Source organism: Nannobrachium achirus, assembly GCF_963921795.1.
Source record: "Nannobrachium achirus genome assembly, chromosome: 22".
Classification (NCBI taxonomy): domain Eukaryota; kingdom Metazoa; phylum Chordata; class Actinopteri; order Myctophiformes; family Myctophidae; genus Nannobrachium; species Nannobrachium achirus.
In genome coordinates this window covers 48,774,877-48,802,855 of record NC_137829.1, presented here as the reverse complement: position 1 = coordinate 48,802,855, position 27,979 = coordinate 48,774,877, and the positions used below count along the sequence as shown (strand labels likewise).

Genomic DNA, 27,979 nt, shown 5'->3' with positions numbered 1-27,979 from the left:
CCTCCTGCATCTCACCATGCAGGTCCACTCCTGCTCTCAGCAGGTCCAGGACCTGTGCATATATACCAGACTCCCAGTACCAAACATTTTAATTCAGGAGCAGTGGGTTCCTGACTGGCCCTCCTAAAGGCCTCACCGTGGGTTTGTTGGGCCTCTTCCTCACGGAAGACACAGGCTGCCGGGGGCCCCAACCCATATACTGCTCCCGGGAGCCGTCTACATTCCGGCTGTCACCCGTCTCGACGGTGGTCTACCACCACCATGTCTTTTTTATTTTGTTTTCCGACTGCCTTATGAAGATGTTTTCTGCATAGTACTGTTTTAATTGTCTGACATTTAATGTTGTATGAGTACGAGTTGTGCAAATTGTATACGTCCGCGAGTCGTATAAAATGTGTCACACATTTGGCCCCCGGGCTCCACTTTGGACACCCCTGGTATTAGTGTATTACTATTAGTATACTAATAGTATAGTTAGTATACAGTATACTATACTATAATATGGTGTGTATTATAATATAGTGTGTATTATAACAGTCTAGTGTAGTTAGTAGGAGCATGATGAGTGCCACCACCATCATCATCATCATCGCTGTGTTCATACATGTTGTATGAAGCTGCGCACGCAGCTGCACAACCAACGGCCCCCATGTTTTTCACAACGCTCTGGTCGCGGTGGCTGACGGGATAGCTCCTAGGCTGTGTGGAACATGTCCGCCATGTTTTCCACGGCGCAGAGAGCAGACCGGCCGAGGAAAACAGACCAAACGTCCGGCTGAAACCACCCAAGAATGGCTTTTCGCACGCAATCTCGACGGAGGGGAAACCCGTGAGCTGCGATAGCGCGGAAACGGCCGCTTCCCGGGTGGATTTACACTGCTATTTTGATCTCAACTACCGGGCTTGTGTGGGGGGGGGATTGTGATTAGACGCAAACAATGAGTAAATTATCGTTCCGAGCGCGAGCGCTAGACGCCGCCAAACCTCTCCCCGTTTACCGCAGCAGGGACCTCCCGGACCTCAACGACTGCGTGTCCATCAACCGGGCGGTGCCGCAGATGCCCACGGGCATGGAGAAAGAGGAGGAATTGGTAGGTTTTAAATGTTTTTAAAAGATAATATAATCTGGGGATGATGATCCGGGGGCGCCCCTAGTGGCGGGCACAGCGGTATTCACGTAGCCGTTTTACGCAAGGTTTCCGACGTAGACTGTTGCGTGCTGACGACGAGCGGAGCGGCGTTCCTCCGGCTTTGCGCTTGTTGCGTAGCGTTATCGTACCGTCCTTTTTCATTGGCGTCGACGGTTACGCCACTGGCGTAGCGCCCCGCTCCGCTTTCTTGTGTGTGTGACGTAGATGTTTTTGCGTAGTTTCTCTTGGCGACGCAGACAGCTGAACTGAGGCGTGCTTCGGACGGGTCACACCGGCACTGTTTACCTATCGAATTGTGTGGCCAAAGAGGTCGCTGTTTTAAATTGATACTGCCATGGTTTGGCTCAAAGGTGGGATGATGGCAGGTCACAGAGTTTTTAGTGTAGTTGTCCTAACAGGGCAACCACACCAATGACACCATACTTTATTTGGTGTGGTTTATCTGGACTTAATTATTTCCAGATACACTTTATTTTGCGATTTACGTTATAGGCCTATAATTTAATTTATATTAATTTATTAGTGGACACATTTTCTCCATTGACTTGAATGAGAAAAAAGTCAATTCAACTAATATGTCCATATATCGGCATTCCAAGATCTGCGCTTAATATTGATGACATCAGGAAATTATTAATTTATTAGCAAATTAATTTGTCCCATTGACTTGAATGGGGAAAATTCAGTGACTCGCGTCATGGCAACCACACTTGCAATTTCCCAGAATTGCATCTTTCTAGTTATATTATGTTGTTGTAGATTACAGTCTGGTGAAGTCACGTATTCTGTTTTCGAAAATTGTGGAAGGGGATTACAGTTCTCACTTCTCACCCTTGAGTCCTGCCAAATTCCACGGGTCACCATTTCCGTTGTAACGCCGTTCTTACTGCCTCTTGTTAACTGGGTTGCCGTTTAGCTCCGCTAGCCGTTAGCCACAATGCTAGTCAATTATGACTGTCAACTGTGTGTGGCGGCTGACAAGATGTGTGTCAGTCAACAAAACCACATTGGCGGGCGAAACACCTGTGCTCTGATGTTATGTTCCATCTTTAAAACGTCTTCGGTAGCCGAGAAATGGACATTATTAGAAGCTGAAATTAAGAACCCACACTACTGTACTAGTTAGTCCATTACGAAGTTTCATTTCCCATTTAATACCAGATGTAATCTAGCTTGTAAACTGCACTGCACAGCGTAGTGTCAAATAATGTAGTCTTTTTTTATGTCACAACACAACAACGTTGTCATTTTATTCTGAACTTGTCAGCTGTCCCACGTTTTCTGATTATTCTAAAGCAGTGTTTCTCAAACCTTCTCATGTCAAGGACCCTTACATTGATGGGGACCCCCCATCTAAAAAGATTGTGTGCCACCCCATACAAGATTTGTACTGTTAAAAATATCAATTTAATTCAAGATTTCTTTTTAAATAGCTGATGTTTAATAGGGCCCTGGGGGGTCCACAGACCAGGGTTTCTACCGAATATTTTATAACACCGATTTACTGTGAAATGATGGCACATTAGGAGTCCACTAGTGGTTCTCAACTCAAACGTTTTATTTGCAAGGATCCCCGTAACGCAGAGAGTGTACAAATATAACCTATTTGTTCTATTTTGTACACTCACAGACAGACATTTACAGAGCTGTACAGGGCTATCTCTTATTGTCCGCCACAAGCCAACATGGTGATGACCCCTGCCTGACCATCCACCATAACTCTGAAAGTATACAAATGGAACCAAATGGACCCGCCAGGTCTATTTGGTTCTATTGTACACTCTCAGAGTTACAGCCACATCATGGTCCATTTGGTTCCTATTTCATATTCCTAACTATCTATAATTTATCTGAGGACCCCCTGGAACCTGGAACCCTCAAGCAGTGGTGCAATGGTGATTCAATTTTTGGGGGGGTCGCTTATCAAGAGACGTCCCGCGAACGTTGCTCAACACCTACTATACAGGTCTCTTGATATGCAGGCTTGTTTCTTTATTAAAACATCCTGTTGTGACACTAAAGCGTTGGCGAGGTGTGAACTTGGTGGGTTTTAGCATCACAATGCATGTCCATTTGCGTGAGAGGCAAAACCCCTGCTTAGAAAAGATATGGGTCGTCGGGGGCGCGCGACCCAAGACGACGGCAACTCTGCCCTCAAGGACCCCTGGGGATACCCAGATCCCACTTTGAGAACCACTGTCTAAACGAGTGATCATTCAGTTGCAACACAGCAGTGCTGATTGAATGTTGCATGACTTGTATGTAAATTGGAGTCTTAGGCAATATAGGATGCTATTGACTAACAGAATTTTTTGAGCACACGTGTCTATGTCAGTGGTTCTCAAAGTGGTGTCGGGGGTCCTTGAGGGGGTTCCACTTCCAGGGGGTCTCCAGCAGAATTATTTCTAGGCATTTTTAACAACTGCAACCCTAATATACATCAGCCGTGTGAAAATAGCAGATATACAAGCTCACGGTGAGCTATATGGTATGGGGGGTCCTTTCGCAAAAATATCTTTCAGGTGGGGAGGTCTGTGGCCAAATACATATGAATTTGCGAGTACTTAACTTGAATACGTTTGAGAACCTTTGTCTTACAGTATATGACAGGGAGAAATAATTAAAAAAGGAACGCCAATTTCACGCTTGTACAACTAAGGTAACGGAAACAGCGCCAGTAAGTCTGACCCTCTTTTTTTGTGGGGGTGGCGGAACGCCCTGACCCAGCGGTTCTTATGTTCTTGCTTTCGTTTTTACTGAGGTTACGTTTAGTGTGTTAGTTTTACTGAGGTTAAGGTTAGGAAATTAGGAATATGTTGAATGTAAGGGTTATATATATAGTTTTACTGAGGTTACGTATAGGTTTTATGCTTAGTTTTATAGAGGTTGCTTTTAGGAATACGTTTAGGTTTAGGCATAGTTTTACTGAGGTTACGTTTAGGAATAAGGTTAGGCTTAGACATAGTTTAGTGGTCAAGTTTAGGGACACCTGGTGGCGACCATTCCGAGGTCGCCGGATTTGACCAGCGTCCTACTAGGTTGTTGTACCGAGTGACTGCTTCTCACGACTAACGAGCGGTGAACGCCACGCTTGTCTTCCCCAGGAGCACCACCTCCAGAGGGCCATCTCTGCCCAGCAGGTGTACAGGGAGAAGAGGGAGCACATGGTCATCCCGGTGCCCGAGGCCGAGAGCAACATCACCTACTATGACCGGCTGTACAAGGGCGAGCTGAAGGTTCCCAAGCAGCTCATGCACATACAGCGTGAGTCTCTGTCTGTCTTTCTGTCTGTCTGTCTGTCTGTCTGTCTGTCATGGTCCTTCTGCCTGTATAGATATAGGCCTGACACAACTATTACATAACGGTCTAATTGCTGTTATTTGACATAATCGCAATTATTTCGTCATAATCATTTCCATTTTTTCATATATTTTCAAAATAGCGGAAATAGTAGATCTACAAGCTCTTTCCACTATCAAAGTATAAAGTTGTCAAATGTGTCAGTAATTTCTTTGTATGTTTAGGTTATGTGTCATATTTGCTATGTGCTATACTTCAAAGCCTAAAAGCCTCACAGAAATGTAATTGTCAGGGACAAAAAACACAATTAAATCGTTAATCGCAATTATTTGAGTGACAATTGATATAGACATTTTTTGTGCTGCGGTGTCGCTTGACTCTGCAGCTCTGGTTGCCGCTCTGAGAAATCGATCTATAAAAACGTAGATGCCTCATTCGCCGCTGCAGTTCATTGGAGCGATCTCTTAAAAAAATGGGGTGCGAAAGTGCGCGTGGGAGCGTGCTTCAGAATTCCAGAAGCAGCACGGGAAGCTTGCCCTACCTTTTTGACAGACGCCCCAGCACAGATATAAAAAGCTAGATGCCTCGTTCGACCCAGTTCATTGGAGCGATGTGCATCAATTGTAGTCCGGACTTCCTGGAAAAGCCAAGGGAATGCTGCCAGTCAAGTGACTACTGGCCTATCGCAGCGCAACGTTTCCGGTACTTATCCAAGGACTACAATTCATTTCAACAGAGCCAGTTCCTATGTTGCGCGTCTCAGCTGTTCTTACAGGCTGCGTACGTAAAGACCCGCCCCCACCTGCCTCTGATTGGCCTTGCAACTTCCCTATGTGTGACGCACGTGGAAGCAACGCACACGTGATTCTTCCCTTGGTCCCTCAATGCATATGCATCAGAGTCGAAGGAGGCGTCTACCTTTCTATGTCTAAGCGCCCGAGAGCTGGAGGAGGCGTCTACCTTTCTAGAGTTCCACTGGTAGTCTCGCGTGGCCAGACTGTTGCCTCCCACAATTTTCAAATGCTTCCGATATACAGTCTGGAGCAACGGAGGCTCTGAACATGATCGTAGGATAAATATGTGGCAAATAATAATATTCATTTGACTGCATGATAGGCCTAATGGCCAAATGGCAAGGCACATGGTTTTGACATAATTGACTTCCTGTTAATGGGGTGAATGAGGTGGACCTGTAGGTGCACTGAGCCTGTGGGACTGTGTAGTGTTCCTGTCATCAGAGGTGAGGTGACCATGTCATTGTAATTGATTTGGTGATAATTACTTGAGGTGGTTGAATAAATGGTCCATGTTATGGCACGGTGCATCCAATCCCCCAAGGTCAAGTTTGTTTTGATTTGTACTTGTCTCATATCATGCCAGTTGTAATTAAAATCTCAACTAATGCCTTGTGGGGCTACTTTGTAATTAAAACAGAGTTTGCAGCACAGTCAGTCAATCAGTCAGATTTGCCAGTTTGGGGCTGCCTGTTGCCACTCAAGGAGGCCCTATCTTCTTTTCTTTTCTTTTTTTTTTCTTTTTCTTTTCAAAAGAAATATTAAAAATAAATGAAAAAGTAATTGAAAAAGCACGGCCCCTCACGTATTAGGATGAATGAGTCACCAGAACCAAGGACGGGTGTTTTTGATAAATCTATCATGGTGCAAATGGAGTTTGAAGTTAGAATGGGTTTGTATAGGGACGGGGGCATGTCTGATAAATTAATATCAAATATCTAACTTAAACAGGCAACTTAAAAACTGTCGGGGTGTTCAGAAAAGAAAAAAGAAGAGACGATAACATTTTTAAATGAAATATCCCTTTAAACCTCTAAATTTTTTTCTTCTTAAAATTGCTAAATACAACGCACGAGTAACGATGCAATCAATTATTACACTGCAAAACCATCCGATACGATACAAAGTCAAACGATACGATGCGTTACTGTTTACATATTGATATACTTCGATTGTTGAAATTAAAATCGATGCAGTTACTGTATCACACCCCTAGTAGCTAGTACTAGCTACCTGACCTGACGTGCTCTCTGTTAAGGTGGTACTCAATGATGTAGCTATAAAAAGGGAGGGTTTAATGGAGGATGGATAGTGCAGGGGTGCCTGGTGGCTTAGCTTAGCCAGTGAGAGAAATCATAGCTAATGCTCCTTGTGACACAGGTTCAAATCCAACCCCGGTTTTGTCTCATATTTATTAGTGGTGTCAAAAATAATCGAATAATCAAATTGATCATTCAATTCAATTCAGCAACGTGACATAATCGATAATCAAAGCCTAAATATATGAATTATACATAATTATAATACTGATATTATGTGTATATACGGTTTAATTAATACAATTAATACATTTTTCAAATTCAATGCTAAATGCCACTTTCACTTTCAATTATTCTACTCTTAATTATACCTGTAATCAACTGCAATGGACTAATCAAGGGCTTAAATAGTTGCATCATATGTGCAATCTGGCCTGACTAGAATTTTGTTGACTTGTTGACTGTGATTAGAGCAGTCAGAAACATGGCTAAGTTTAAGGAATGGTCAGAAAAGTTCAGAGAAGTGATTATTGCTTTGGAAAAAAAGAAAAAAAGGATATAAAACAATTGCACTGAATGTTCCAAAAAGTACAGTTTTGAGCATAGTTCACAAGTTCTAAGTCAAAGGAACAGTGGTTACACTAATGAACACATTTGTCAGAGGGGATTGAATAATTTCAAGCGCAACTGTAATTCTAAATAAAATCTGTTCAGTATATCTGACTGCTTGCAGTATATGCAGTATATTTGACTGATGAAGAATTTGCCATGTGCAGTAATATAGAAAAGTGTGATGCATCGCAATGCATCGTAGAAAATCGGATCCTTACCTGGTGAATCGTAATCTAATTGAATCATGAGGGTAGTGCCAATGCACACCTCTAATATTCATCTCCTCTGACAGCCCTTGGTTTCTTTTCTCTCCAGTACCCTGACGTAGATGAAAGAAAGCATACGAAGGCAAAATAGAGGAATGTGCATATTTTGCAACAATGATTAATTGGTCTCAGTATTTATTGTGAATGGCCATGGAGCACGAGAACTATTCTAAATTTGTTGATGCGTGAGGCAGCTTTTGTCAGTTATCCATTACATACCCTAATATTTCCAACCATGACATTGATTCATCTAAGCACCCGTTTAGCTCCCAGTAATCTTGACAGCGATTTGGCATAGTGGAGCCGGTGGCCATAAAGTGACACAAACTTGATAAAGGACACTGCCAATATGAATCCAATTCTTTTTAGGCTAGAGGTATTCAGTGATATTGTAAATACTGAGGTCACACATGTACGTACCTGTATGCAATATAATCATAAGTTGTATCCAAAGGCTGAGATGCAGGCACGTGAACTAAATCTACTGTATTTGCACCTGGTGTTTGATAAGCCCAGCATGGAGAAACCGCTGCCAAACAAATGGAATCCTTATTTCAGCACGATTACCAGGGCATTAGATGTTTTGGCCACAGGGGAAGTTGCATATAGTTGCTGTCTGGTAGAAACTTTATCCATATTGTAACTTTGTGTTTTTCTCCTAAAATAGACACCCCACTTGATTATATAACGGTGTCACTCAAAAGTATGACGCTTCGCACCTCGCTTCAGGTTTGCAGATATGCTACTTCTGCCGTTTTTTTTATTTGAATCCTGAAACTTAAGGCGTCTTAACTTATTTTATTTTGTCAGCAGCCAACTAATATTTAGAACAGAACAAGAGCTGGGGCCATCTTCCAGCTACAGATAAAGATTGCCTGCAGTTGTTTTGAAGGCTGGCATCCCACCCAGGTTAAAGAAGAATTCCCGGCGTAGCTTTTTCCTAAAACGTAATCTGGTGTTCTATCCCAGAACGAGTGGTACAGGTGACTTTTTGTTTCGTGTCCCAAATGGGCCGCCGTAGCCACTACGGCAGACCAAACGGGGACTTTAATAACGGGCGAAATCTCGTTTTGCAAGACTTCTGGAAGTACCAAGGTTTCTATGAACAATGGATATCATTTTTTTTGAGCGATTTAAAAATGAGTCATTTACTCTGGATGGAGTTATGCAAAAAATCACCTGTACCACTCCTTCTGGGATATAAGAACATCAGATTAACACATTTTACTGGCCCAACCAGAGAATCCTAGGAAAAAGCTGTTGGTCCAGGCCGCTGCGCCCGAGAATCCAGAGAATTTGATTGATCAGCGGCCCAGTATTTCCCAGTTTGTTTACTTCCGGGTTAGGCCGGTAACCCGGTCACGTAAATGCATTTTTTTTGTTACATTGTAAACAAAACTGAGGCTAAGGAGAATGGCACATCGGATTCTTTCTTTTTTTTTCTTTTTTTTTTTCGAACAGCGTGCACGCGCGTCATGCACAATCGTGGACTATGGACACGCACACAACCACGTTAAAAGGTTAGACAATCGTGGCGTCCAACCCGGAAAGTATAGGATAGTAGCAGTAAATGAGTTAATTTGAGCCAGTTGAAGCCAGATGAAGGCTGGTGTTTGCATCCCAACCAGGTCAACGTGAAACTCGGTCAGGTATTGGAGAAGGGTGGTGTCTCCATCAGTATTTAGTTGGCTATATGCTGCTGATTCCTCAGCTCCAGGTTGTCCTGTCCTGACTCTCTGCTCTGATCCCCCTTAAAGCTCTGGGTCTGGACAACGAGCAGCCGGACTATGACATGGACTCTGAGGACGAGACGCTCCTCAACCGGCTCAACCGCAAGATGGAGATCAAACCACTGCAGTTTGAGGTCATGGTGGACCGGTTGGAAAAGGCCAGCACCAACCAGGTACGCCAGTTATCCACAGTCACACACGCACAACAAGCAGTGCACACATAGGAGACAAGCCCGTAATAGATGACTTTAACATGATGAAGTGACACTAAATTTACATTTTCAGCATCCTAATGTTGTTTCAGCAATATACCTACTTCCATATTACATCTTAATTTGCTGGAGAAGAACACATTAAAGGGGCTTGATTGATTGAATATTTTATTAGACAAAAATGTAGAACAGCACAAGTACAGTCAAAACACCCTGCCTAAAAGGAACACCCCAAAAAAGTCCATGCGGTCTTGTTTCCGTTGGAGGTCCTTGGTATTCAATTCATCAACTGAATAATAAATTAAAGTGGAAGCAGTTTAGAGGGTGAGCTGGGAAGATGGTTATTGAAGGATATCATGAAAATACGAATTATGCAAGTCCTCATTATTGATTGTAATACAGCTGTTATATTGGAGGGTTCGATATATTACCTAGCCTTCTTATTATACTCAGTGTGGAAACAAAAATTATCCCACAGACTCAGAGATTATAAAAAAAATAATAGCCAGCACTTCAAAGGCCTTCTAGTACTTTTAACACATTAAGGCATGGGCATGTTTTGGTGTCAAGCCTTCCTCGGTGTGTATCATCGTGATACACGCTTCCTTAAATATACATTATGAAATTGACATGACTGCGAGTTGCCTTCTAATATTGCTAAATGTTTATATGTCTCTTTGCATTCAAATTTTAAAACAATTGCAAAAGTAGCAGATCTACTATCTCAAAACGCGCCACTTGTGAATCTGCTACATTTGATGCTTTTGTCTGACGCTGTGATATGATCAAGTAAGGCGTTATTGTAACTACACTATCATAAGCACGACAACAACTAGATGATGGTATTCCAGAGCCAATCTACAGCACACCAAGTCTCTTCACCAAAAATAGCCAATCTACAAGCTCATGTTCTCTCAAGTTTACCTTGTGACGTTAGAGGGAAAGTTTAACATACTTACGTAGCGTAACGGACACATGGTCCATTCAGGGGTGCCGTGGATGATAACGTTATTTACAGGCAGGAGCTTCACAAGGGGAGGAAAAGTGGGACTGAGTTACCAGGGCCCAAGGTGGCGGGGCCTTAATTATTTTATACTTTAGCTATTAAAAAATAACAGATATACAAGCTCACAGCGCGCAATCTGGATCTGCTATTTTTGAAAAGTCGTGAAAATGTTTGCAAATCTTTTTTTAAGCGCACATTTGTAACTCAAATTTTGCTTCCGGGGGGTGTCCCTGGAACTAAATATTTTGAGATGGGGGTCCGTGGCCAATTTTGGGGGTCCTTCACATGAAAAAGTTCGAGCATCACTGACATAGAAACATAGTTTTTTTTTTCAAAAAACCTTAGAAGGATTTGAAACATTCAAAGAATTTTCAAGATTTTTCAAAAATGGCAGATCTACAAGCTCGCAGCGCGGCACTCGGTGCCGCGCTGTGAGCTTGTATATCTGCTATTTTTCAATAGTTAAAAGTACCCAGGGCCCAGAATTTGGTGCGACACACCCCTGTTTACAGGGTTGACCCCAAGAGGGCGATAGCAAGAGGGTGCAAAAGACCTGTACTTCCCGTTTCTGTGTGACGTAGGTAGATACCTTTTTAGGAGGCGGAAGCATGTTTGGAGTCTATTCATTTACAATGGGAGAGCTAACGTGAACACAGAGCAAAATAATAGTTCAGAAGCTATAGTCACTGAACTAAATATTGGACCAGATCATCACAAGCCTCATAATATTAACAAAATTGTCATACTAAAGTGGCTTTTTTCAGCGACACAACTGAGAAAATCTACTTTATTATTGCTCTTTAGCTGTCCCAGCAACACACTCTCGCGGGATCTATAGCACCAGTAAACAGGACGTGCGCGAGATTTGCCGTCAGAGCCGGCGCCCACTTAGGAGTCTATTTGTAGGCTTTGTGTACCATGTCGCACTCTAGTGGATCCAATGAGGATGAGCTATCTTCATTAATTAAATATCTTTGGTTGACCTCACCCGAGCCAAACGTCTTGTTCTGCTTCCTCCCGTCGTGATGCAGCTGGTGTCTCTCCCGGAGGCCAAGCTGCTGCTGAACGAGGACGACTACCTGCTCAAGTCGGTGTACGACTACTGGGTGAGGAAGAGGAAGAACTGCCGGGGCCCGTCGCTCATCCCCCTCATCAAGCAGGAGAAGAGGGACGGCTCCACCAACAGCGACGCCTACGTGGCCTTCAGGCGACGCACGGAGAAGATGCAGACTAGGAAGGTGAGCCAGCACTGCTGCTGCTGCGGCCCAGAGATGTACTACCCAGTGGTGCTTTGGGATTTTCTTTGCAGGGCGGACGGTCATTTATTGACGTCACGTTGTGCACGCGCCTCTAGAGGCTATTTAGAAAGAACGGATCTCAGCAGATCTAATGGTGGGAAAACAAAAACGATGTTTTCAAATCTTAATTAGGTTTGCATTGTTACTTAAAGGGATATTCCACTTTCAAAAAAACTCTGCCTTGCATGGGTCTGCCTCCCCAGTCCCAGGGCCTCTCCACATACACACCCATTGTAACTTCAAACTCCATTTTAACCATGATAGATTCATTAAAAACATCCATTATTTTTTCTGGTGTTTTGGGTAGAAAAGGGCCAACGTGGGTTCTTTGTGGGCGTTTCTCTTGAGGGTGTACAAATGGAACCAAATGGACACTGGTCTGTGACATTTAAAAAAGTCTTGAGAACCACCGATCTAGGCATAAAAAAAAATCCATTAATTATTGTTAAAATGCAGATTCAAGTTAATAAAAAAGAATTATGTAAGTAAGTGTATAAACATCAACTGAAGCATTAAAATATGACTAAATGAAATTAGGGATGCCCCGATCACGTTTTTTTTGCTCCCGATCCGATACAGATCAAATATTATTACTTCCGATTCGATCCCGATCTTTCCCGATCCGATCTTTTGGCAAGGCATTAAGAAAAAAAAATTCTATTCATTCTATCACTTAGTGCAGCACTGAATCAACAAATTAAAAACAAAGCTTATGAGTAGTGTATAGTGATATATGCCTACTAGTGCAGTGTTTCTCAAGCATTGTGCAGCGGACCTTTGGTGTGGCCTTTGAAATTTGGCAGTGAAGTCACGATTTAAGGACTTTTAAAACCTGTTTAATACCTCAAAGAATAAAATAAAATAGACCATTACAGCATCAAAAATAATCAACAAACTATATAAAAACTGGTAAAACATTGGCCATTTTTAAAGTTGAAACAAAATAAGTTAAGAACCAATTAACCAGTCTGCTTGAAAAGTATGCATCTGTAGCAGCTAGTTGACATTGCAGAGAGACATAATTGCCTTCCTTTGATCCATTACAAGGGGCCATTACTACTTATTGGCATCAGCTGCCAGCTGGACACAGAGTCTGACACAATCACCTCCCCTCTGCAGGGCTCTGTGTCTCTCTCATTTCTCCAAAAGCCCTTGAATATGATTGAAAATGATTAAGGATTACTGTGACTATGGTAAGCTTACGTTTCATATCGCATTCACCTTACCTGTAACTTTCACTACTCCCAGAAAATATTTTTTTTGAAAAAAAAAATGAAAAAAAAACTATTTTTTTCCCGATCTCCAATCTTATAAAAATGACCATATCGGCGGCCGATCTGATCACGTGATCGGGATCGGGCAACACTAAATGAAATGTCATCATGTGATAAACGATGTGGTATTGGATCGGCACGGACTGGTATACTTGCCAATACCAACATTTTACAGACGCCAACATATTGTGCCTAAATGTGATTGAAATGGGGACAATTTAAAAAAGCTAATAAAACATTTTAACCACGCGTCTCTCTGCGTTGTCCACTCCAGAACCGTAAGAACGACGAAGCGTCTTATGAGAAGATGTTGAAGCTGAGGAGGGAGTTCAGCCGGACCGTAACCATCCTGGAGATGATCAAGAGGAGGGAGAAGTCCAAGAGGGAGCTGCTGCATCTCACCCTGGAGCTGGTGGAGAAGAGGCAAGGATTCACTCAACATGTTGTGCTTGTGCTTGTAGATCTGCTATTTTTGAAAAAAAAAAAGTCTTTGAATATTTCAAATCCTTCTAAGGTTTTTTCGAAAAAACCTATGTTTCTATGTCAGTGGTGCGCAAACGTTTTCATGTGAAGGAACCCCAAAATGATATGTATTTGACCACGGACCCCCATCTCAAAATATTTAGTTCCAGGGACCACCCAGAAGCAAAACGCTCGAAATGCGGCATGAAATGACACGCTTTGAGCTTGTGGATCTGCCACTTTAGCTATTTTTAAATTTTGAATTCTGAAAACTAACAGTTTTGGACATGCATCTCAGTCCACCCGACAGACGATATGCAAAATATGAAATTCCTGGAAATATTTTGAAATTAGAAAAATATTTTTCCAGTGCTGGAAAAGTTTTGGAATTGATCAAGGGTCCTGGAAGGTCCTGGAAAAAATAGCTATGCATTGCTTTTGGTTATTGATTTTGTAATAACCTCTGAAATAACAAAATTAAACATTGGCCAAATTGTCAAATATTAGAGGCAGAAATTGTGAAAATAGCCAATCTACATGCTCACAACGCCTCGCAACGCAAGGCGTTGTGAGCATGTAGATCTGCTATTTTCACAATAGAAACGTGTTATACAAAATTCCTCAACACTTAGTGCTCGTCAGGGTGCCGGGTCCCCAGTTAAAATATGATTATTTCGGGGGTCACAGCCTGATAAGGTTGAGAACCACTGGCATACACTACCTGTCTTTGGGCTTTGCGCATAGGAGTAAGCGACCTGTTATTGAGCTGAATTATTGTTATATAGTCCTGGAAATTAGGTTAAATATTCTGGAAAAGTTTTTTGGTAACAATGTGTGGGAACCCTGTTCTCCATTAAACTGAAAAGGTAACTGACTGAATAACGGGCGGAGGAAACAATGGATTCATTCCAAGCCCCTGTTGGGTGGCGTTCTTCTCCTTGCGCTCCGTCGGTGTCCTGTGGTGCTGTGTGTTGCAACGCAGCAGGACTTCTGTTCCAGCGGAGAGGTGACCAGACGTCACCCTGGCTGATTTATGACTGCAGCTCTCACTGGGCCGCTAATGGCCTGTCCCTTTAACACGCTCACTCACGTACACACTCATTAAAGGCATGGCTCGGGCTGCCTCCACATTAAAGGGATCTCACTCCGCCGTCCCATTTTGTCTTTGCCTTAACTTGGCACGTTGTTGTGAAAGGAGGGTTCATTGCCTGACAAATTCACCACGTTTGTGTTTATCCCTGTTCAGAACAGCTTGTTGGCATTTGTCGCTGAAACCAAAGATTACCGTTGTTGGCATCAGCCCGTTTTTTTTTTTTTTTTACCAAATCTTGTTACTTAAACCAAACTTCAATTTGGTCCATTATGCTTCTGTTGGTTATCACTCTTGTTGTAAGCCTATTGTAGAAAGGTTTGTTTTCTGCAGAATTTAGAATTCTGCCAGTACAGGTAAAGGAGGTAGAGGATTTGAAGTACTCGGGGTCAACATTCCAGAGCAATGGAGAGTGGAAAAGAGGTGAAGAAACGAGTGCAAGCAGGTTGGAACGGCTGGAGAAAAGTGTCAGGTGTGATGCGTGATAAGAACGTATCGGCAAGAATGAAAGCAGTAAGCAAGTTTAGAGACAGACGGTGTTGAGACCATCTATGTTGTATGATTTAAAGACCAGTGAGGAAAAGACGGGAAGCACAGGGTTTCCACGGTCATGAAATTCCTGGAAATATTTTGAAATTAGGAAAGAAAAAAAATCCAGTACTGGAAAAGTTTTGGAATTGATCAAGGGTCCTGGAAGGTCCTGGAAAAAATAGCTATGCATTGTCTTTGGTTATTGATTTTGTTAATACCTCTGAAATGAAAAATTAAACATTGGCCAAATTGTCAAATATTAGAGGTAGAAATTGTGAAAATAGCAGATCTACATGCTCACAACGCCTCGCGTTGCGAGGCGCTGTGAGCATGTAGATCGGCTATTTTCCCAATAAAACCGTGTTATACAAAATTCCTCAACTCTTAGTGCTCGTCGGGGTGCCGGGTCCCCAGTTCAAATATGATTATTTCGGGGGTCACGGCCTGTCTTTGGGCATTGCACATAGGAGTAAGCGACTCGTTATTGAGCTTAATTATTTGTATATAGTCCTGGAAATCGGGTTAAATATTCTGGAAAAGTTTGGAAAATGAATGGGTAAAGATGTGTGGGAACCCTGGAAGCAGCGCTGGAGGTAGCAGACACTAAAATGTTGAGGTTCTCTCTGGGAGTAACGGATGGATCCTAAAGATGGATAGGAACAGGAACGAGTGCATGAGCAGGGTTAGAGGCCAGACTGAGGTGGTTTGGACATCTACAGAGGAGGGATGTGAGTAGATAATATCGGTAGAAGGATGCTTAGGATGGGACTGCCAGGCAGGAGGCTTAGAGGAAGACTAAAGAGGAGATGTATGGACGTAGTGAAAGAAAACATGAAGTTAATTGGTGTGAGAGAAGAGAATAAAAAAATATATATATATCAATTAAAATTCGGTCGCACCCCTGAAGAGAACAGCCGAAATGGAAAAGATGGGTTTTGTATATATGATTGATTACATGGATTTGTGCCCTACCTGTGTGCTCCTGTAGGTATCAGATGGGAGACTATACCGGCGAGGTCCTCAGCGAGGTGACGCTCCCTCTGGCTGAGAAGCCCGTCTACACGGCACCCGTCACGCTCACCAACGGCAACCGGCACAAAGCGGATATCAAAATCAAGGTAGGAAATGGGGCTGCACGATATGGACCAAATCGCATATCTTGATATTTAGATGAAGAAAATGCTTTTACAACTCTGGTACATTTACATGAATGTGAAAACTGACAAGTTGATTAATGTGCACTGTCCCTGGTAAACATAGGGCAGTCACAATAAAAATGTTACATAGCTAATTAAAAGAGTTATTCGACAACTTTTTTTTGTCATAGTTTTCGTAGACGAAATGAACACTGATGTAAACACGCCTACTGACCACCAGTCTTCCCTTCTCTTCCTGTTCCTCCACAGACGCACAAGTCTTGCCTGCCTCACCAGGTGACGGTGAAGGAGGAGCTCCCCTTTGACTTTGTGCGGCCAAAGAAGAAGTACACCAAACGGGACAAGCTGTACCCTCCGCGCCGGCCCGGCCGGCCGCCCAGCCAGTACACCGTCAACAAGGCCGACATCAAGCAGTACGACTTCCACAGCTCAGGAGAGGACGACTACCCCGCGCCGCTGGTTAGTGGAGGGCCCACCAACTTTGTCTGGACGGTCGCAAATTTACTGACTTCCCCGGCTTCTAGGACTTCCTTTGCTGTACAGTATGTAGTCTTGACGATGATCTCTGTCTCTCTTGGACCCACAGTCGCCCCCGTCGGAGCCGGACGAGGAGAACGACCCTGACGGAGTGTTTGCCTTCCGGAGGAAAGCTGGGTGTCACTACCTCGCTGTAAGTCCCTTCACCTCAACGGAGCTTTGACTTGTTGTCATTAGGCTGCGTGTAGAGTTGGAATCCTTTAGGGATTGAATGATTCCTGGTTCTTTAACGGTTCCCTTTAACGATTCCAATTGTGGGTGACAAAATAACCCCTTACAGGTTTGTAACTCAGAGTTATGCTGGTCCTTGAAATTATAACGTTTGAGAACCATTGGTATTCTAAAAGTATAGCAGACGTGAAGTCCACAGAACCAGCGCTGTACAGTGTGATAAAACCGGTTCCGGAAAGGTTCTAAAATGTGATGGAACTGATGCCTGGTTCCTCAAATATTGGATCCGGTTCCAGGTCCCTAAGCCTAATCTTTTGTTGACACAACGGACACCAGTTCATCATTATCATCATCACAATCCTCATCATCATCCAACCGGGAGGGCATGCCAAAATGTTTGAGCATCCTTTGCATCCTTTTTTTTTCTTTTTTTTTTTTTAAGATCTTTCAGAACTTTTTTGTGTTTTTGTGTCTTCATTTTTTTTAACCCCTTCCTCTGTGCTGGTTGTCAGCCCCACGTGGACCAGAAGGCGTCAGGGGGGGTGCTATGGGAGCATCCCGAGCTGGCGGGCACGGACGCCCTGCGCCACCGCCACTCAGTCACCGCCCTGTCGGTGCCACGCCGCTGTGTGGGGCTCGCCCGCCGCCGGATGGGCAGAGGCGGCAGGTCAGTACCTTTTTAACAGCGTAGACTGTTGGAATGGGCAACCGGGATCCCCATGGTCATGAGATCACTGGAAATGTTTTGAAACTTTTCCAGTCCTGGAAAAGGTTTGGAATTTTCCAAGGGTCCTGGAAACTATTTGGCTATGCATCGTTTTTGGCTGATTAGAAAACATTTTCCGAAACATGTTTGACATTACACGAACTATGTAACATAAGTCGTTTTTCGCAGAGTCTTAAGCCCAGTGCATAATGCATGTTACAGCCAAGCATACAATATGATGTCATTTCAGAGGTTTCAGGTGGGCGGGATCAGTATATCCAGCAAGCAGAACACAAAGGGGGGAAAGGTGGCTTTGTGTTCTATATATAAATATATATATATATGTATAAACCTCAGTTAGGTTTCACTTTTGTTTTGAATAGCTTGGCTTCTAAAATACACTAACGCCTGTGACAAATAGGAAACCACAAGGCAGTGAGACACATTTCCAGAAAGACTGTTTTAATTTTCATCGGAACACTTGCTTGCCTTGTGCGCTCTGTGGCCATGCGAGTACGTACATTAACTCAGAGATGATGTTGGGGCGTGTGCCCAACATTTGTGACGATGCACTGCAAGGGAGTTGCACGCTCAACTCAAAGGGCAGTCTCTCTTGAGGTTAAACTGGGAGCATATTCTTGACAAATATACGCACAACAAAAGAAAACATCTGCACTCTCTGGAAAAAAAGAGAAAGATGATAATGACCCACAGCAGCAGTCTACAGAAACGGATGCGTTTTGACACGTTGGCCTTCCTCCTCAGCGTTTCAGCACTTCATGACCTCATGCTATGGTTTAACAGCAGATAACCGGCCACAAATGTAAACAAAATGTAAAACAAATGTAAAGACCAAACCCTACTAAGAAACAGTTACATTTTTATCACTGCTCTAATTCTAAATACGTTCTAGGAAGTGTGTATAGGGTTTAACTAGATCAAATGAACCGATCCCAGCTATCCTAATCATCTCTGAAACATTCCACTCTTCCTCCTCCTCCCCTCTCCTGCTCTCTCTCTCTCTCTCTCTCTCTCTCTCTCTCTCTCTCTCTCTCTCTCTCTCTCTCTGTCCCTCTCAGGGTGATCCTGGACCGGGCGTCCTCCGGTCTGGACGTGGTCCTAAAGCAGCTGGACCCAGAGCTCCTCTCGTCCTCGTCCCCTTGTCCAGTGTCCTCCTCGTCCCGCACCGGCGCCACTGACCTGCCAGACTCCTCCTCCTCCTCCTCCTCCTCCAGTGCGGCTGCCGCCTCTTCCCTGGCAGACATCCTCAGCAACATCCAGGCGTTGAGGTGGCGCTGCTTCAGACCACGGCCGCCGCAGAGCCAAGCGGTGGGAGACAGTAGGACGGGGAGACCGCCGTTGGACGGCCGGCCGACCGGTCCCTTGCCAAACGTCAAGAACAGCGGCTCTGGTGAGTTGTGGCCGCAGTGTTAAAAGAACAATTCGTTTAAAAAAAAACTAAGTCCTTATTCTAGGCATCTCAGAAACTAGGCAAACTTTCTGCAAAATAGATGATCTATTCTACGGTACAAATAAAAGTATATCAGCTATTTATGTCAAAGTGATTAGGGGAAAAAGAAGGGGACCAAAGTAAGGAGCCCTGGGTCTACGAAGTGTATATAGGGCTTAACTATATGAAATGAACCAATCCCAGCTAACCTGACAACATCACAATGCACTTTTACATGATGTACTCTGTTCCATTTCAAGAATCAAAAGTATTGCATTTGATGGAAGCGCTTGTCTATCCATTTGTACCAGTTATATTCGTACAACTGAAGTTCAGTCTCTTGCGTGTCCTCTGTTCTTCTTCTTTTCCCGACAATTTCTTTGTCATTTCTTCCGAAAATGTGGTCTTTCTCACTTTTCAAAGGTATAGCAAATACTTGACGGCAGATTCAGAAGTGCAACATTGCTCAAATTGTCAAGCACTTGTACCACACTCAGACCTGCCAACCTGTACGCATTTTGCGTATTGAGCACGCATTTTAGGTCTCTGTACGCAGGTACGCAAACTCCTCTAACGGCTACGCATTTTTGGTTCGGGGGATGGTAACCCATGGTAACACAACACATTCTGCGTTGTGTTGTGAGGCCAACATTTTTGCTCCATGCCGTGTAGTTCTCCCAGGCACCACAGAATGGTGTGTGAATGGGGTGCATGGCGCTGCGGAGCACTAGAACGGAAGCGATGCTCGTTTTGTCGGTAGAAGAAGAATTTAACCAAATGGCCGCGGACGGAGTTTGTTTTGTTTTGGTCATAGAGTTATAAGAAGAAGGTTTTGGTTTAGTTTGAGCATGCACACATCTCACAGCGACGCGTTATCGCTCGGATTTCACATAGCGGCGATATTAATCAGATTAATTTATAAAGAAGATACTACGGAGAATGGCCGTGGTGTGCTGCCAACGAGTCTTAACAGGTAGGCTAATAATAAACTTTTAAAACCCTCCTGAGGTGAATTCACATGTCATAGCAGCCACGAGGGTGAGAATTGGTGAAATCTCGTACTATGCCTAACCTTGCGACGCTGGTGAAACAAAACAACGAGCGGCTGCGGTCCGCCTGGAGCTGTGGTGTTGTGTATGAAGCCTGTGTTGTAATTCGTCATACGACGGTGTTGCAGCGAGCAACCAGTCAAAACGTGTGACCCAGGGCTTAGTACAATGTGTATTGTCAAACACATTAACAGTGAACAAATTATTTATCACCTTTGAATATATGAAGACATTAATGGTCTATCAACAATGAGTAGCCTGCAGCCTATATGAATGAATATAAAGACTAGGCTGTATGTGACACAATGTAGGCCTATATATCATGGATGGAATAGAAACCTACATGAGTTGAATACCTTCAACTTCATGCAAATCATGCACAGACATATGGTTTATTTAGGCTGCTCAATTAACAAAGACACAGGTTTATGTAAATAGCCTACAATGAAAATCTATTTTGCAATTTGAATAACAGGATTATATTGATGTATGTTCATTCCTGAAGTCACTGGTGACTGTTTTGCGAGTCTATTGTTAACTAACTCTGAGCAAGTGCAGTTAGTATATTTTATTAAAGATTTGTCAACAATATTGCCAAAGCAACATTACTGTATTGCCTGGTAATACTAGCCTCCAGACCAAATGGCATTTTTATTTAAGAGGTTGTTCTAACATCTTGCCGCCTCCTATTAGTGTAAGTCAAGACATGCAATGTGCTACATTTCTGGTGAAATTTTGTTAACATAACTGTAAAGGTCCCACCCAAAAAGGTGCATGGAACCCCCCAAAATATACGCTGTTTTGTGCGGGAAAACAACAAAAATTGCACCGCGGGCGCTGCGGGCGCCGCGCGGGCACTTCGTGCCCGCGCATGAGTACTCAAAAAAATTTGCCAGGGTTGGCAGGTCTGCACACTGCAACAGACGGCAATTTCATGCATCCCATTACCTACTTCTGTACATGGAGATGTTCTACATTCTGTGGTCTCGGTCAGTTGGTTGAGGTCAGGCGTATGTCTGTGGTTTTCCTGTTCGTGTCTTTCCAGTCAGCCACTGCTGGTTTAGAGCCGTCTTTGCATTTTCATGCACTGAAACTTCTCTGGTATGTCAGCCTTGGTCAATTCACAGCTCCTTGACCAGACACGCTTTGTGCACGGAGGTGGAACGGAGCTGTGTGTGTGGTGTGGGTGTTGATGCTGGGCAATTTTAAGAACACACTCACATAGTCACATTCTATGGCTGGAAACACTCCAGTTTCATTTGTAATATCTCTATTAACTACTATGCATAATGCAGAGAACATCATTCTTGCAGTGTGTTAGTTTAAGGATGGGTTCACGGGTCAATAAAAAAGTAGATTTTCTCCTGATTCGTCCCTCTGAAAAAAGCAATTTTTAGTGTGAAAATCTTGAAGATTGTATGGCTTGGGACAATTGGGTTCAATATTTAGTTCAGTGACCGTGGGACTAAAGCAGGGGTTTTCAAAGTGGGTGACGGGGCACCCTGGGGTGCCGCGACGGCAGTCCAGGGGTGCCGCGAGATAATTGGTTATATTTGACTTTTATTTGGACATTTAAAAATATATTTAGTATCATTTTAAACTTGAAGTACAAAGTTATTTTCAGTCAGTTCTAACCAAAATGGCTATCATCTCGCTTTCCTCGCAACATAATCACTAAAATATTGTCACTGTCGGGCAGAACCTCGTATCTCCAAGTTTCAAATGTGTACGTCTTTTGGTAAAGCAAAGCCCTGCTTCATCATACAAGACTGTCGCACAAAGCTAGTGAAAACAGCCGATCTACAAGCACACAACGCCTCGCGATGCTTGTAGATCTGCTGTTTTCACTAGTTTAGTACATTTTATAGATGTTAAATACAAAATGAACGGTTTTGGTTTGGTTTCCACCCGACAACGACAATATGCTATAAATATTGGGTCCTGGGAGTGAGAATTATAATGTAGGGGTGCCTCGGATTAAAAAGAAAAGTATTTATGGGGTGCCCTGAAACAAAAAAGTTTGGGAACCCATGGACTAAAGACTGGTTCAGAAGCTACGTTCACTCTCCCATTGGAGTGATTAGACATTACTACTCCAAACTACTTCCGGTCTTCTAAAAAAGGACGGCCACCTACTTGACACAGATACGGGAAGTAAACCGGGTGTCTTTCTTTTCTTTTTCTTTTTTGTGACTTGGCTAAAACCTTTTATTTATTGAGCGTGTTCTCTCACTGTGCCGCCACCAGGGGGCATCACAGAGGAGCAGTACATCACCCATCAACAGCAGCTGGCTCAGATGCAGAAGCAGCAGCTGGCGCAGCTGCAGCAGCAGCAGGCTGCTCCTCCGCCCTCCAAGCATTCCTCACTGCAGCACCGCCACAACACACAGGTACAACCAATGTTGTTTTTGACAGCAAATTTTTATTTCGTTTTAGTCCTAGTCTTTTGAATAAAATGTCATTTAGTTTTAGTCATAATTTAGTCACTTGAAAAGTTTTAGTTTTAGTCTGATCTATAAGATTTTAGGCGACTAAATCTACAGTTGATTTAGTCAACTAACATGTATTTTGGCAGGCCTTGATGGCATCGTAATGACTGATTTTACACTTGATTGCATGCTGAAAATAGCCGATCTACAAGCTCACTTGTAGATCTGCTATTTTCAGCACGCAACACCTGAGAGCAACCTAACATAAAATTACTCTCTTCAGCACTAGGCCGTCCCTAACGTTTTAGTCTAGTTTTTATTTTGTTTCACAAATTGACAATATATTTAGTCTTAGTTTTAGTGATCACAGCTTAGTTTTTATTTCGTTTTTATTTCGTTTTCGTCAGTGAAAAAAACGCAGTCGACAAACATTTTTCGTCATAGTTTTAGCGACAAAATCAACACACATAAACACACACATGCTCTTGTAGGGTTTTTTCTTTCTTTCTTTCTTTAATGGCAAACATAGCAGATCTCCAAGCTCACAGCACGTTGCATCGCAACACATTGTGAGCTTGTATGTTTGCTATTTTTGCTACGTTTATGTGAAACTATTCCTACTTCATTGTTTTTTTTTAAAGATTTGTTTTGGGGCTTTTATGCCTTTTATTGATAGGACATTAGACTGACATGAAATGGGGAGAGAGATGGGGAGTGCCACGCAGCAAAGGTTCACAGGATCGGGATTTGAACTTGCGACACACTGTCATGGCATCAGGGCCTATTTGGTATGCGCCTGGACCGGTAGTCCAGCGGGCACCCCGGTTAATCAGACTAAAGGCCCATTCCCACTGAGATATTTTTTTATCTGTATCTACCATCCACTTTAAATGGAAAAATATCTGGAGAAAGAGATTTTTTTATCTGTTATCTGGCCCAGTGGGAATGGGCCTTTATAATTTAGTTGATTATAATAAAATCAATCGTAACACTTAATTGATATAAAAATAAAACAATTATGAGAAAAATGTGCTTCTCGACTTATTTGATTAATCAAAAAAAGTACTGGATAAAATAATGGATGGGTTGCAGCCCTACACTCACGCTACTCACGCTGTACTTAATCGGCACTTTTTACACAGTAGAATCTCTTAACTCTTACAGTGCCAATCCCGAACTAGTTCGGCTTTATTTGTCCTTATCAGAGTGCCGATCCCGAACTAGTTCTGTTTTTTTTTTCTTTTCGTCATCTGTTTACACGGCCCGCGAGAGCGTCGCGCCGCCGATATTTACCATCCACTCCAATGCAATCCAGGATCTTTAGAGCTCATTTTCTCTGTTCCATGCATATCCATATTCCATGCATGAGGTGTGCAAGGTTTAATCATGGCTAAATTGCCGAAAATAGGGCTTCTAAAATGCTTGGTAGCCAATAGCTAACTTCAAGCTAACTTCATCCTCTTCCTGTACATGCACAAAGGAAAGTGTTCAGGCAAGTCATGGCTGCAGGGCTTGTGCTTATACCAGCACTTGACTATGTAGCATTCTATGGCCATTGGACGCCCTCTAGTGGTGAAAGGTGGCATTGAATGAGTTAATTCTACTGGATCTCTTCTCCACTAGCCCCACATTTTAGTCTAAATATATTTTTTCAACAAATAAAAACTAGTCTTAGTTTTAGTCATCATAGCTTGGTATACATTTTTTTCGTCATAGTTTTTAGGGCGACGAAATTAACAAGTTGACTTTGTTTTTGTCTTTCCTGTCCAGACCGCCGGTTCCAACGAGGCCACGTCCAAGACCCTGGACTCGGCCAGCGCTCACTTCGCTGCGTCGGCCGTCATCAACGCGTCGCCGCTGGGACAACACGTCAACAACGAGAACAAACCCCACAAAACCAGTGTCAACGGAGTCCTCTATCCTTCAGGTCCGCTGGGTGACGCCCACTAGGGGTGGGCGATATGGTGATAAATATCGTGGAGACGATACAATCTCCAGCACGATATGCCTTTTCAGAGATATCATATGTATTGTGATACAATGAGGGAGCCTTATGAAAACTCCTGTTGAATTGTTAATTCAGAGATTCATTGCAGAATTAATTTAAACCTGCATTTTTGTCTAAATCAGTAGTTCTCAAACTTTACAATGTCATGGTCTCTCCTTAACTCTGACAGTATACAAATGAAACCAAATGGACCCTTCTTTTAGTTTTTGTTACCTTGAACTGTAGGTGGTTGTTCTGTTAAGTAACTTGAAAAATAACCATAAAAACCAATGTGAAAAAGAATCAGGATAAAATCGTGTATCGTGATACAGCTTGGGAAAATATTGTGATATTGCATTTTTCCATCTCGCCCACCCCTAACGCCAACTCTTCTAACTGTACTAGAGTTGATGCAGGCTTGGAATCCTTCAAATAATGAAGGTGTTTGTGTTTTTTCCTTTTCTTTTTTTCCTAACCTTCCTTCCTTGGTGGCCCCACACAGGGACCCCCAGACCTCCTCCTCACTCCAGCAGCACCGCGTCGTCTCAGATGACGGGCCCGGCGGCGGCGGCGGCGCCAGGGGGCTTGCGGCCTCCGTCTTCCTCCAGCGGGGGCGCTGGTCCGCTGCTGCCCGCTCACTCCTCCTCCTCTTCGTCGTCCGCCCCGCCCCCGAAGTCTCTGCCCAACCACCACCGGGGGTCGCACGTGAGCGCGGTGTCGCCGGCCCCCCACCACCACCACCACCACCACCACAGCGCGCGGCCCTCCGCCCCCCTGCCGTCTGCCTTAAAGCTGGCCACCGTGGCCACGCCCAGCCTGGACCGCGTGCCCAAGGTCACGCCGGCCAGCGCCGTCGCCGCCACCCTCGCCAGGTAAACGCCGTTTCCTTTCTTAACACATACGTATGCGCCCCTTTAAAAATGGCTGCTAAAGTGCCAGGATGCCAAATTCGCCCATAATGACAATAATAATAATGCACGCCCATGCACAGATCATGCATCACGTGTGTGCACTGTGCATGCCATTCACAGCTTTTAAACAAATTATGTTTTCTTCAAATGTAAACAAACAAACATTGAAAGATGGGGTTGGTATGGAGGTCAAACATGCAATTTCACGTCTCGCGATCGTGCCTAGTAGATGGAAGGGGGCAGCGGCCAACAACGGGAATAACTCTGTAAACTCGTGAGGGGGCAGACAATTACCGTAATTGCCGGACTATAAGCCGCGGCTTTTTTCCCATGTTTTGAACCCTGTGGCTTATACAACGGTGTGGCTTATATAAAGATTTTTACAGCTAACGGCCAGTTAGTTAGTTTTACAATGGTCTTTAACAAGGATTTATATATAGATTTTTACAGCTAACGGCCACCAGGGGAGCTCTAGCGGGAAGCAGGAAGGACACCTGTGGCTTATAGTCCGATGCGGCTTATACTGTAACATTTGTGTTTTGTTCTAAATTTAGCTGGTGCTGCTTATATTCAGGTGCGGCTTATAGTCCAGCAATTACGGGTAGTTAAGCCAGAACGGGGCAGCGGCCAACAACGGGAATAACTCTGTAAACGTGTGAGGGGGCAGACAATGAGTTAAGCCATTAAAGGGGTAGTTCACCCCCAAAGGAGACTTGAATTTGTGGATATTCTTTTGCTTTTGTCGCATTCCTATGCCAATAATTTGACTCCGTGACCCACAGATGGGTCCCGGGCTGCTGTTTGGGAAACAATGTCAGAAAAGTATTCAATCATTCAATTAACCCATTCATCCTTTTCCATCTCGCAGGGAGAACCATGAGCCAGAGAGACTTTTGAATGGAATATCAGAGACCACATTGGCAATGGAGGTTACATAGCAACACCTCCCCCTCTCTCCCTCTCTCTCTCTCCCCCTCTCCCCCTCTCTCTCTCTCTCTCTCTCCCTCTCATCCTCTCTCTACCCCCCCCCCCCCCCACACTCCATCTGCCTCTGTTCAGACCGGTGAATGTGACAAGCGGAGACCTCCCAGAGGACTAATGCAAAGCCCCCCCCCCCCCCCCCCCCCCTCCTCCACAGTCCCTTGCCACTGTAAAAGGGGACACAATACAAGGACCTATACAAGAATCGAGCATATCAAAAAAAATATTTTAACCCATTTGTCAATATTATACATGTACATTTTGTAAATTGGGAATATCACTACCTTGTAAGATAGTATATTTGTATCATTAGTATGTTCTTTTTTTCTGTTACTTGAATCCAAGCAAAAACATTTTTTTTTTTATTTTTTTTTTGTCATTATGCTTTTGCACTTGAAAAGAAAAAAAATGCAAACAAAATTTTGTACACACAGACACGCATGCACACACACACACACACACACACACACACACACACACATACACAAACACAAACATGCAGCAGCTTAATGTTGGGGTCATGAGCATGAGCATGGGTCCTGCATCACTCAAGTTTCACTATTTATTTTGCAATGTTTACATTTTGTATTTCACAGAAAACAAATCAGCAAAAGTATGTGTTTGCCCGAGACTCGGCCAGGCCTGATGTCCTGCTGGCATATTTCGGTTTTTTTGTGTGCTTCTGTTTTTTTCCAAAGACTGGGGAAAATCGAGCCTGATGATATGATTTGGTTTCACAAATTGAATGACCTTTTTGTAATTAGACTAGCGCATTGTTGTTGTTTTTTTTTTTTCCATTTCAGACGAGTATTTTTGTTGCTTTGTTTGGTGTAACAGGAAAATATGTCTTTGTTGTCGTTTCTTTTTTTAATTTTTAATAATTTGTTTTGCTTTTCATTTGATGTAGAATTTTTCAAAAAAAAGAAAAGAGAAAAAGGTGAAGAAATCTAAGCCTTTTTTTTGTCTCCATAGGAACCTATTTATTTAAACCCCCCCCCATTGAAACAAATATATGCATCCTTAAAATAAAATTTAAAAAAAAGCAAAACTTGCAAATATAAAACAGGAAACCCTTTTTTTTTATAATATATTTGCCTTTTTAAACGGGTAGGGACTTTAAGCCAATGAACACCAGGACTAGAGAACATTCTGTATTGTGTGTTGAACTTTCAGATAATTGGTTAAAAAAATAAATAAAAATAATTGAGTGACTGACTAACCCCTTTGGGACTTAAGGGGTGGCCAAGCCATTGATATTTTTTTGGAATCCTTGTTTTGTTTTCCTCCCCCCCCACCCTCCCCCCTCCCCAGGTCAAATAGGAGCAAGTAACATGTCGAAACGATGTCTGATGTCTCAAGTGCTCTGCCCTCTTCTCTCTCCTCTCCTCCCATAGTGTTCGGTGTAGTTTAAAAAGTAGTGAATTCTGTACAGATATTAGCAAAAGAGAAAAAGATGAAGAAAAAAAAAACAACGTTTAGAATAATTGCGTCATGCCTCTCGTTTGGTGTTCAATGCACTATTTCTTCAGACATTTTCCCCTGTTACTTGTTCTTGGAGTCTTTCAGAAAAAAAGAAGAAAAAAAAATGCTGGGAAATAAAAAATACATCTATACAA

The 27,979-nt window shown here is 43.2% G+C and overlaps 1 protein-coding gene across 1 annotated transcript; it reads left to right on the top strand.

The window, feature by feature from the left end:
• The first annotated feature begins 718 nt into the window (after window positions 1–718).
• On the top strand, window positions 719–27,979 carry epc2 (enhancer of polycomb homolog 2). Its single transcript, XM_080753210.1, has 14 exons — window positions 719–1,091; window positions 4,256–4,415; window positions 9,140–9,285; window positions 11,362–11,568; window positions 13,177–13,325; window positions 15,974–16,103; window positions 16,392–16,601; window positions 16,729–16,812; window positions 17,363–17,517; window positions 18,636–18,967; window positions 22,303–22,445; window positions 24,255–24,411; window positions 24,974–25,343; window positions 26,251–27,979. Exons 1-14 carry the CDS (start codon window positions 939–941, stop codon window positions 26,318–26,320), a joined length of 2,466 nt encoding a protein of 821 aa, XP_080609336.1. The 5' UTR covers window positions 719–938; the 3' UTR covers window positions 26,321–27,979.